The sequence below is a fragment of the Balaenoptera ricei genome, chromosome 2 (assembly GCF_028023285.1).
Source record: "Balaenoptera ricei isolate mBalRic1 chromosome 2, mBalRic1.hap2, whole genome shotgun sequence".
Lineage (NCBI taxonomy): Eukaryota > Metazoa > Chordata > Mammalia > Artiodactyla > Balaenopteridae > Balaenoptera > Balaenoptera ricei.
The window spans coordinates 142,550,493-142,563,110 of NC_082640.1; the positions used below are offsets into that span (position 1 = coordinate 142,550,493).

The following is a 12,618-nucleotide window of genomic DNA, read 5'->3' on the forward strand; positions in this document are numbered from 1 at the left end:
TCGTTTCTTATTAATTAAAGCTTCATATATAATATCCAAAGGCTTTGCAGTTTGTTTTAAAAACATTGTACTGTATGTTACCTGGCACATTCAACATATATAAGAGAAATTTTAAAATCTGTATTACACATTTTCCTTTCAGTTTTTTGTGTCATTTTGGGTCTTCCAGAAACATGTCAAGATGTGATTAAATGTGCAAGAGATTTATTGAAGGGGGATGGACACCTATGAAGAATAAAAGAGAAAGGGACTTCCCTGGCGGTCCAGTGGTTAAGACTCTGGGCTTCCACACAAACACACATACACACACAAAGAATAAAGGGGAAGAGAGCAGGAGAAGGTGGGGAAATCTTCATACCACACTGCAGGTCTGACATCTGTGAAAAGAAACTGAAGGAAGCATTGGGTAGGGTGGGCAGTGTAGTTCTAAAAATGCTAGGCGAGGATGTAGTTCCCAACAGGTTACCTGTAGGAGCCCACATGGGACAGGAATGGCCTACCTCTAGAACTCCCGCCATGCTCAGTTATTGACTGGGAACATGGGAAAAGCTGGAGGCTGTTGGTCACTCTAATGCACGTGAACAGGAGTAGAGTGAGACACTCAACGTGGGCACAAACTTTTTTTGACCATAAACTCAGTAATGAAAATAATTTTTTGTGCAACATTTAAAAATCCGAATGCAAAAAAAAAGCCCTATGATGAGCAAAATATCAAAAAAAATATAGCACTATTTTGCTGACTTACTGTTGCCTCAGGCTTCCTATGGCACTGCTTCCCGTGCCACAAGGCACTGCTGATTCACTGCCTCCCATTAGGGCAGGGTAGGTAGTTCACACTAGCGATATCATTTTCCATAGACCACTGCCCCTAACCAAAAACATGTCTTACCCAGGCTTACGTATTTGAAGTTTCTCTGTTGCTCATTTTTCAGAATGAGAATTATGTGTGCTGTGGAGTAAACCCAAACAAGTCTTCGTTTAAGAAGTTTATAGTAAAATGTCCACCCACCGATCCACTAACAGCAAATGAAAACAAAGAAGTAAAATGTTGTAAGAATATTGCATACTTTTAATTTTTACATTAAAATATATGTATGTGTTGTGTGTGTATTTTGTACACCACATAATTATGACATCTTCATTACTAGCTAGCATGTTCCCTGACGGCTGGGGCCATGTGTCAATCAATCATCTTTTGGACCTGACACAGAGTAGGTAGGTAAAGGTTTATTCAAAACTGAACTGTGGGAGAAGAAATACTGATCAGAAAAAAATCTGCAAAGACATCCGTAGTTAATATCGATTTGTCAAGCCATTTGCAAACGTCTTCCCCTTCCTGTATTGCTTTTAGCTCTCTCCAATTTTGGCCAACGGATCAGTGTCCCGGGGTTAGGCTGCATTCACACCTAGCCAGCTTCGAGGCCTGGCTCTAAAGACCGCAAGCGTAGGGAATCCAGAACCTGCCTTCAACCTTCTCTTCAGGAGACAAGTTAGCCATTTCCGCCAGGCTGCCCAGAACGCCACCGGCCACTGGCGTTTCCTCCAGACTGCTCAGAACTCCGGAACATCGGGGCGCTTTCCTCCCGCCCACCGAGAGAAAACAGCCGCCCGGGAGCGAGCGCAAGGAACAGCCGCGCCGCCGGGGCCGGGCGGGCCGCAATGCCACCCGGGCCCTTTAGGGGGCGCGCGCGGCCGGGGCCGGCCGACCGGAGGAGAGGCGGAGCGCGGGCGGGGGCAGCGCGCTCGAAGCTCGGCGCTTCCTGTTCCGGCGCCAGGAGGAGTCGCGCGCTGCTGGTGCTGCTGCCGCCCCCCGTCTCCGTCGCCGCTGCCGTCGGTCGGGCTGCGCTCAGTTCTTCAGCGCTCAGTTCCCTCGGACCCATTGCCGCTTCTAGACCTTGCTGCGGGTTCGGATCTTGCCGGGTGAGGCTGCCTCGGCGCTGGCGGGGTCGTGGAGGGGAGCAAAGGAGCACGCCCAAGCGGGACGCGGGCGCAGTAACGGAGATGCCTGAGTCGCCTCTTTGGGGGCCGGGGGCTAAGGGTTTTTCCCCGTCGTTTTCCTCCCGGCTACGGGATGTCGGCTCTCTCGCCCCCCAAGGAGAAGGCGTCGGAGGCGGGTGACGTCGCGCCTGATGGGTTTCTCCGCGCGTGACGTCAGGCCTGGCTGGGGGCGGGGCGGGGAGCGGCCTAGCCCCTCCCCCACCCCTTCCCGGGCAGGCGCGACCCGCTCGGAGGCCGGTTCGCTCCGGTTGATCCCGGACTCCTTTTGTTCGTTTGGCCCTTTAGGGCTGCCGGCCTCCCGCCCCTTGGCCCTGACCCCCTCCCCCACTCAATAATTTCCAATGAAAGGGAGAGGGAGGCCTAAACAGATTCTTGGTGGAGTCTGTGACGCTAGTTTAAGATTTTTCGCATTGTGACGTTTTGGTCATTATTTTCTAGAAGGGTTGCTAGCAGATACCTTAGATGAATACCCCTGACAGAAACGATGAGAAGTGTTGAGTTCTGTAATACTCCCTTTTTTTAGGATTTAGGAGCGCTTGGTGGCTTTGGACCGTTTTCTTCTGAAAACCAAGAGTAGTGCTTTTAATAAATGAGGATTCTAATGTTGAAGCATCGAACCGTACTCACCTGACTGAAAAAAAATTTTTTTATAGCATTGCTACTAAAGAAATACACACTCGTACACGTGGTGGTTGTATGGGCCTCATTACAGGGGAAGGTAGCCTTCAGAAATCTTTCAGAAGTTCTTTGTTTAGGAGTGTTCATTGGGCAGGGAGAACAGACACTTTTCTTGCTACTGGTGTCTTGAACCTCCTATTCAAAACTAATTTGTCTCAGAAACTTGAGCTGTGTGTACTGGAATGTCCTTTTCCTCTCTCCAGGAGGAACGGAGACCCAGAGACAACCCCTTAACCGAAATCCTTGGGACCAGTGTGTTTTGGAATTCAGACATCTTTGGATTTTATCTTTAGATTTTAGAAAGACAATAAGGTGCAAAGATGAGAGGTCACACCAGCAGAGTCGGGGCAGCATCCCCTAATCCAACAGTAATATTTGTGCAGCGAATAGGGGAGAATTAATGGAAACTGTAAATAGCCTCACGTCAGGTTTTGCCACCAAGTAAGTTTTATGCCAAACCTGGGAGCATTTATTGCATTTTCAGAGGTTTCTGAACTGAGAACTGTAGATAAAGGTTTGTGGGCCTGTCGTAGCAATTTGTAAAAGCTAACATTTGTTGAGTTTTCGCTATGTGCCGGACAGTGACCGAGAGAGTTGTTTATTACGTGAGTCTCTCAGCAAATCTATGAGGTGGATGCTACTCCTGTCTGCTTTCACCTCCGGGGTTTGCACAGCTCGGCTTGCGCAGAGCCAGCCAGTGAAGTGCAGTGTTACGTAGTCTGTCATACTGTTGGCGTTCACTCTTTTAACCATAAGCAATATGCCCGTACGCAGAGGAAGACAAGATAATGTGTCTGTTTTCCGGGCACTTTTATTATAGGCACTTGATTTACCAGTCCCATTTAGTCTCTCCTGTGACTGGCCCGTTCTTTATAGTTGAAGTAACAGGTTCATTCAGGTGAGCTGACTCAGACATTCAAACCTTGGTCTAGAGACTCTCTGCTAAGGCTTTCATATTCCTCCGGTTTCTACATTCTAACCAATCTGAACTGCTTACACCAGGGGCCCCCAACCGCCAGGCCACGGACCCATACGGACCCGCACGTCCGTGGCCAGTTAGGAACCGGGCCGCACGGCAGGAGGTGAGCTGCGGGTGAGCGAGCGAAGCTTCATCTGCCGCTCCCCATCGCTCGCATTACCGCCTGAGCCATCCCCCCCACCCCCACTTCCGTGGAAAATTTGTTTTCCGTGAAACCGGCCCCTGGTGCCGAAAAGGTTGGGCACCGCTGGCTTACACTTCCCAAAGATCTCTTGTCCCCCTCTCAGCTTTTGTACAAACTGCTCCTTTCCCTAGGGCCTATCGCACCCCATTGTTCTCCCAGACTGCCAAGGCACCACTCCTCGGGACTCCTCGTCTGATACTCCTTTCCTTGATTCCTTTAGGAGCTTTTCGAGGTGCTCCCATAGTGCCCTGCGCTTACCCCAGGTAACCTACTGTTTAAGTGGTAGTTCTCCGCCATACTGTGAACGCCTTTAAGCGTTTATTCCATGCAGTACTATTCATTTCCCCAAGGCCCAACGCAGTACCTGGCACTTATGTTCCAATAAGTATCTGAATGTAGAAAATACGGCTGACATGAGGTTGTGGGGAAAAAAATTTTTTTAATTACATGTTTTTAAGTAATTTAGAATGTTCAAAAACTTGCAGATCCCCAATTTCTTGAGTTGCCCAAATGTAAATTAGTGTATCTGATAAACGCCAATACTAAAATTTATCCTATATGTTCATTCAAAATTTATATTTTCAGTACAATATATTACCACTACTGTATCCTCTCTCCATACTAAACAAAACTATGCAAAAATCCTGATTTCCCTTAGTGACTCTTAATAAATATGTTACTTGTTTATAACTGTAGATTATTAAATATTTTACTTGTCTGTGAAGTAGTCGGGAATTATAACTGTTTTGCTGATGGGAAGATGGTCTCTGGTTAAAAAGTTTGCCTTTGTCAAAAGATTCAGACAAAAGGATTGGTGTCCATGTTTCAAAACTGTGTAGTCCCATACTGTTTATGACTCCACTACAATTTGATGGCCTATTGAAATATTCCTTTTCCAATAGTCACTAGTAATTTATGGAGTTCAACTTTTTTAAACCTCCCCATGATAGAATTACCATTTTTACTCTAAAGGCCATACGCTTACAGAAATGTTTTACTTTTCTAGTGCATGTTGAAAGAAATTTTGTACTCTTGTTTTAAAATTGCTCCTCAGAAAATACAATGATTGGGCTTCCCTGGTGACGCAGTGGTTTAGAATCCGCCTGCCAATGCAGGGGACATGGGTTCGAGCCCTGGTCCGGGAAGATCCCACATGCCGCGGAGCAACTAAACCCATGCGCCACAACTACTGAGCCTGCACTCTAGAGCTCGCAAGCCACAACTACTGAGCCCTTGTGCCACAACTACTAAAGCCCACGCGCCTAGAGCCCATGGTCCGCAGCAAGAGAAGCCACCGCAATGAGAAGCCCGTGCACCGCAATGAAGAGTAGCCCCTGCTTGCCACAACTAGAGAAAGCCCACACGCAGCAACGAAGACCCAACACAGCCAAAAATTTAAAAAAATAAAAATACAGTGATTATTCTTCACATAATGTGTACTGCCATAAAGTATAACGGAAAGTTTTGGAAGTGATAGCTTTAGATTATTCTGAAAAGAAAAAATCTTCCTTGATTTTACACTTTTTTTTTCCTAGTTCAAGGTTGCATTGGCCTCATCTTAATTAGCATAATCCATATGTTTGGGAATCGTTTTTTAGAAAATCTAGGGTTTGGAGAATCCCCTGGTGGTCCATTGGTTAGGACTTGGCACTTTCACTGCTGGGGCCCCAGGTTCAATCCCTGGTAGGGGAGCTAAGATTCCACAAGCCACGCGGCACGGCCAAAAAAAAGAAATAAAAAAAGAAAACCTAGGGGTTTTTGTGGGGGTTTTTTTACATTCTGCAACTCTTCTCATATTGGAATAGTGATGTCCAACTCTATTTTTTAACCTTTTTATGATGAAAGTATTCTCCAAATAATAAATTGGAATGTTTCCAATTAATATGAACACTATTTATTCTAGGCATGGAGAGCAGGTCACTTTACTATGCAGTTCTGTAGAACAGGAAGTGACTTATTTCTAATCCCTTTGGTCAGGGCTTTATTCTTTCCTCTATCTTCCAGGATTTGATTTTGAATTTAAACTTTTGAAAGCCAGAGTTGTGAATCAGTTTGATATTCTTAACTAATGGAATACGATATTTTAATGTAATGTTATGATTAATTAACCATAGGTTTTCAAAAACTAAGAGGAAGATGAGTAATTCTGAAAACCCAAACTGTAAGACCACGTGAGATTCAATGAGTTTCTTATTTGGTTAGGTTTTCTGCTCCAGAATTAGTGTGAACTTTGATACAGAACTATTTTCTGTTTCGAAAAGGCTCACCCTGTTTGAAAAGAATGTTAGTCTTAGGTAGACTTTAAACTTGTTGTGCACGGATAAACTTTAGTCCTAAGAATTTACTATTGTGTGATGTGACATTTTAGTATAAAACAAACCTTAACATGGGAATGACTAGGTAATTGTATTTGCTATACATTCATGATGTGTTTTTTAATATTATGAATTAAGAGCAGGGTTATAGCAGTTGCAGCAGTAGGCTTCCTGTTCATTTTCTTTATCATTCCTCGTGATAACCAAATCATAAATAATAAATCTGTAAATGCAAGGATGGCTCAATATTAAGCAATATATATGTAACTATATTGTGTATTGATGGGACAAAGGAGAAGAACTGCAAGATCAACTCATTAGATGCCAAAAAAAATCATCTGAAGAAATTCAGTGTTGGATTTTTTATTTTTAACTAGCAAAATGGGAGTAAATAAGTCTAGCAAAATAGGCATAGATAGAAACTTTCTTACTGTAATTTTTTTTAAATCTCAAAACTAAAAATGAGTCATATATAAACATTAGAAGCATTGCCAGGAGAGTTGAGAAGAAGACTACTGTGCTCACACTATCTTATTTAATATTTCATTGTTGTTTAAGTCCTAGCTTAGGCAAAAGAGAAAATAGGTGTAAATACTGCAAAGAGAAGGTAAAATTATTTTTTGCTGATGGCATAATTCTTTATCTGCAGATTCCAGAGAGTCAACTGAGAGACTTTCAGGATAAAATAATTCAACAATGTCACTGCTTACAAAAGTAATACACTAAAATTTGAAAGGCTTTTCCATATATGAACAACCAATTAGAAAATATAATGGAAGAACCAATTTACAACCACAAGAAAACGTTTACCATTTAGAAATCTAACTCACAAAAAATGTGTAGGAGTCTTGATTTTTAAAAACTAGTGAGTGATAATAAATGACAGTGATGGGAACTAGGAAGACATACCTTGTTCTTGAATGAGAATAGTTTATACTTTAAATGTATGAAATGTCCCCTAGATTAATCTGTAAATTTGAAGTGTTTTTTGTTGTGTTGTTGGGTTTTGTTTGTTTATTTGTTTTGTTTTTTTACAAAATGATCTAGAAAAAATAAGCATGAAAATATTCAGGAAAATCTGAAATAAACAGTAATAGTTGGTCATAAAATTTGTTTAAAATTTAAAGCTGCCCTGATAAGATGAGATGTTATAGTGTGGATCAGTAGGAAAGAATAGAGTTCACAATACCTTTGGGAAATGATGGAGGCGCTCTGATTTGGTGGTTAAGAGCCTTGGCTCTGGGGGCTTCCCTGGTGGCGCAGTGGTTAAGAATCCGCCTGCCAATGCAGGGGACAGGGGTTCGAGCCCTGATCCAGGAAGATCCCACATGCCACAGAGCAACTAAGCCCGAGCGCCACAACTACTGAAGCCCACGTGCCTAGAGCCCGTGCTCTGCAACAAGAGAAGCCACCGCAATGAGAAGCCGGCGCACCGCAACGAAGAGTAGCCCCCGCCCGCCGCAACTAGAGAAAAGCCCGCGCACAGCAACGAAGACCCAATGCAGCCAAAAATACATAAATAAATAAATAAATAAATGTATTAAAAAAAAAAAAAAAAGAATCTGCCTGCCGATGCAGGGGACACAGCTTCGAGCCCTGGTCCGGGAAGATCCCACATGCTGCGGGGCAACCAAGCCCATGCACCACAACTACTGAGCCTGCACGCCTAGAGCCTGTGCTCTGCAACAAGAGAAGCTACTGCAATGAGAAGCCCGCGCACTGCCAAGAAGAGTAGCCCCTGCTCACCACAACTAGAGAAAGCCCACGCACAGCAACGAAGACCCAACACAGCCAAAAATAAATAAATTAAATAAATAAATTTATTTTAAATATATATATTTTTTTTTTAAAAAAAGAGCCTTGGCTCTGCAGTCAGACGATACCTGGATTTGAATCTCTTCTCTGCTTGTCACTAGCTCTGATCTTAAACAGGGTAACTTGCTAAGCTTCCTTTTCTCCAGCTGTACACTGGGAGTGGTAATAGAATCTGCATCTATTAAACGAGGTTGTACACCTAAAGCACTTAGCATGGTGCCTGTTCCATGATATATTTACATATATGTGTGTATGTATATATATTCAGTGTTTGTTGTCAATAGCAACTGTAGAATGTGTTAAAGGTAGCTTGTCAAATGGGTTCAAGCCCTGGTCCGGGAAGATCCCACATGCCGCAGAGCAACTTAGCCTGTGCGCCACAACTACTGAGCCTGCACTCTGGAGCCTGTGCTCCGCAACAAGAGAAGCTCCCGCTCACCGCAACTAGAGAAAAGCCCGTGTACAGCAACGAAGACCCAATGCAGCCAAAATTAAAAATAAATAAATAATAAATAAAATTTTTTTTAAAAAGGTAGCTTGTCAAGTCTGTTGAAAAAGATAGATTATTCAGTAATTGTTTGAAAGAACAGAAAGATTTTAAACAAGTTAAACCATAGAAGTACTATTAGAAAGTATAGGTGGATTTTTTTGTCTCATATGACAAACATCTAATTTCCTTAATGTCTTACAAAGCATTAAAAAAAAAGATGTACTACTAAGTAGTAAAATGATCAAAGGCAAAATAGAGTCCATACTGTGTTATTCTATTTATATGAAGTCAAGGAACAAGCGAAAACTAAGAAAGTGATTGCTGAGTGGCAAAGGGGAATTGATTGGAACGTGGCACAAGTAAACCTATGGAGTGAAGGAAATGTTCTGTTTTGGATGGTTACAGGGGCATATGCAACTGTCAGAGCTTGTTTACCTGAACACTGATCCGTGCATTTTATTGAAAGTTAATTATACTTCAATTATAAAAATTGATAAAAGTGGTCCAAGGGCATGAGCATATTCACAGAAAAAGAAGTCTAAATGTGGTATTAAATTTAAATGATGCTCTACTTTCCACTTAATTAAAGAAATGTAAGTTAAAACAAGATGCCAATTTTTAACCTATCATAATGGAAAATGATTTATAAATTTAATAACATCCAGTGGTGAAGAGGAGTTTTAAAAAGGTAGAGTGTAAATTGGCATGGGCTTTTTGAGATGGATTTTAGATGACCTTACCTGTTGACTGTGTATTTCACTTCTATACTTTTTCCTGGTGATAGACTCGAAAAGATAGGTGTTTAAAGGTGACATGTTCACTGTGTCATTGTTTAAAACAATTCAAACTGTGAACAACCTAAACTGCCACCAACTTGAGACTGTAAACTAAATTATGGATCACTTTTATATGATGTGCAGCCAGTAAAAAGGGATGAAGTTTACAGAGGTGTATGAACTATTATGGAAATTTTTCCTGTATAAAGAAAATCATTATATAAATGATTAAGATTCCATTTAAGTAAAAATAGTGTATGCATAGTTCCTTAAAGAATATATAAGAAATTAAACACTGGTTTTGAAATATTCCTTCTTTCTTTTTTTTTTTTTTTGTTTGGTTTTGTTTTTAGGAAAATGTCTGATGAATTTTCGGTAAGTTGATGCATTTACTCTTCATAAGTTTTTTGGCTCTTAGAAAAAAGACATGGTCCTAACTGGGCCCTAAGTCTTCCAATGTAAAAGATGCTTTTTGTGATTCTTGGTTTTTGTTTTTGTTTTTTTAGCATGTGATTTTGATAGATGATTTGCCTTAATTTACTTAGCTATGTTTGAAAATGCATTCTGTTGTATTTATTTCTTTATGAATCCTTAAGTAAAAAAATTTTTAAAGGGTTACTTCTGTTCTCTTTTAACCTGATAGTGTTAATAATAGCCAACATTTATTGAAAATTATATACCAGGCACTATGTTAAGTGCATTAAATGAGTTATCTCATTTAGGCCTCAGGTTAACCCTAAACTGTTGTTTTGAAAATGAGGAAACTGAAGCTCAGAGAGGGTATGTAACTTACTTGAGGTAAAGCCAGGATCGAGATCACACTATGTTGATCAGTTGTATTTAGAAAACTTGAACTTCTCTGAGGAATTTGCATTGTAAAGCTGCTATTCGAGGTAACTCCTAAATTTTGTATTAAATGAGTTGTTTTTTAAAAAACTGAACAGCTTGGCTTTTGAAGAATCCCTGACCCTATAGCTTACTATCCTTTATGGGTTTGTAATTATGTTTGGCATTGCTTGTCCCTGAATAAGGTCAATAAGACACGCCTGTTTTGTATTCCAGTTGGCAGATGCACTACCTGAACACTCCCCTGCCAAAACCTCTGCTGTGAGCAATACAAAACCCGGCCAACCTCCTCAAGGCTGGCCAGGTTCCAACCCTTGGAATAACCCAAGTGCTCCACCTTCTGTGCCATCTGGACTCCCACCAAGTGCAACACCCTCCACTGTGCCTTTTGGACCAGCACCAACAGGAATGTATCCCTCTGTGCCTCCCACCGGACCACCTCCAGGACCCCCTGCACCCTTTCCTCCTTCTGGACCATCATGCCCCCCACCTGGTGGTCCTTATCCAGCCCCAACTGTGCCAGGCCCTGGCCCCACAGGGCCATATCCTACACCAAATATGCCCTTTCCAGAGCTTCCGAGACCATATGGTGCGCCCACAGATCCAGCTGCAGCTGGTCCTTTAGGTCCATGGGGATCCATGTCTTCTGGACCTTGGGCACCAGGAATGGGAGGGCAGTATCCCACCCCTAACATGCCATATCCATCTCCAGGGCCGTATCCCGCTCCTCCTCCTCCCCAGGCACCAGGGGCTGCACCACCTGTTCCGTGGGGCACTGTTCCACCAGGAGCCTGGGGACCACCAGCGCCATATCCTGCCCCTGCAGGATCATATCCCACACCAGGACTCTATCCCAGTCCCAATAATCCTTTTCAAGTGCCTTCAGGACCTTCCGGTGCTCCACCGATGCCCGGTGGCCCCCATGTGAGTGTTTAATTTGTTATTTAACATGCAGTAATAGTCCCATAAGCACAACTGAAAGATTGTCTCCAGTTTTGGATGGAAGATTAGAAAGCTTTTAAACCTTTTTTTAAAAGGTGTGCGTATATTAAAAAAGAGTAAATTTCAAACTTCAGGTAAACTTAGGTAAAGCATTTAAAAGGATGAAAACACAATATTCCTGGTACTAAAAATAGAAAAATTCCCCAAATATCCCCAAAGACTTTGTAATGTAGTAAGCAGTGTCCTCAACAGCATCCTTGAGGTAAACTCAAAGATGTGTTTCGTTGGATTTTTTTTTTTTTTTTTAACATTTCTCTGTACTGTTTTATAGCATCACACCAAAGCACAAGTTCACTAAAAGTAATCTCTGCCAGTCTGGCTAGATATAGAGGTAGATTTTTAGAGAATCCAGGGCAGTGAATGTGTAACGTTGCCCATCTTTAATGCAACTGTCCATAGTGTTTATCAGCCAAGGTTTTGTTAGATCCTTAACAGTACTGAGCTCAAGGTTATACCACTCTCTGCATTGCCAACTATATGTAATGCTGTGTGCTTTACTGTCAGCCAAGCTGGAGTAGGGTTGACATCTTAGTTGAGGACCCTTTCTTGGGCGTATGACCAAATAGAAAAGCACCCAGTTTCCCCATGAACTGAGCCAAGTCAGATGCTCCACAGGGGCGAAAAAATCTATTTATTCTTAACAAAGTACTAATCAGATCTCCAACCAGGTTAATCGAACATCCACCTCAATTGCAAAGGAGAAATAACTTAATAAAGTGCCCTTAAAACTTCTTTTCGTTAGTGTAACTTTCTGCTCTATATATATATTGTCTTAAAAAATTACTTTTGTAAATTGTATGCCAGAATAAGTGAGGTGATAAGCTGTTTGGCTTTATTAAGCAATAAGTTTATTTTAAGCCACAGCAAGGAGTTAATAAACTCCATTTACAAAATCTAGAAGTTTACTTTTTCTTTTTTCTATTGCAGTCTTACCATTAAGTTAACAATGGATGAAGAGATGACGCTTTGCTTTTTGAAGTACATATATGTATATGCACTTGAATGCATATATAAAAATTGCTGTTTCACTATTCTTAGAGGGCATTCATGAAAGAACAACTCTTGCACCTCTCAGAAGATATCTGCCTCTTGTGCTTGGATGTATAGTACATCTGATGGAAACAATCAGATAAAAATGTAAAAGTAAATCATTCAAATGTGATTTTTATTCGGTTTTTATGGAAAGCTAATTAAGTATATTGAATAGCTCTTTGATACAATTTGTTTAAAACAAACTTTCGATTTGTTTAAATTATGAAACTAAATACTTATATTATCACTTTTTCCCCTAAATAAACACACTTTGAAAACAATCACATTGTCATAATTTAAACAAATGATGCCTCTCAACATCTTGAGCTGCTCTATCTGTAGGATAAATAAACCTGGTCCTTCTGAGGTTATCTTTTGGATATACATTTTAAAACTGTTGGTAATTATTGTCAGATGTTGAGTTCATTTTTATCCTTGAGCTTTTAGTAAAAACTTTACTTCATTTTGAGTTCCACCCGATTTATTTTTAGCCATATGGGTCA

General features: G+C 41.4%; 1 protein-coding gene across 1 annotated transcript; it reads left to right on the top strand.

Moving 5' to 3' along the window:
* Positions 1-1,737: 1,737 nt before the first annotated feature.
* Positions 1,738-12,396, top strand: MAPK1IP1L (mitogen-activated protein kinase 1 interacting protein 1 like). The gene is made up of 4 exons (XM_059914275.1): positions 1,738-1,920; positions 9,589-9,610; positions 10,298-11,005; positions 12,011-12,396. The coding sequence occupies exons 2-4, from the start codon at positions 9,593-9,595 to the stop codon at positions 12,020-12,022; spliced, it is 738 nt and encodes a 245-aa protein (XP_059770258.1). The 5' UTR covers positions 1,738-1,920; positions 9,589-9,592; the 3' UTR covers positions 12,023-12,396.
* Positions 12,397-12,618: the final 222 nt, after the last annotated feature.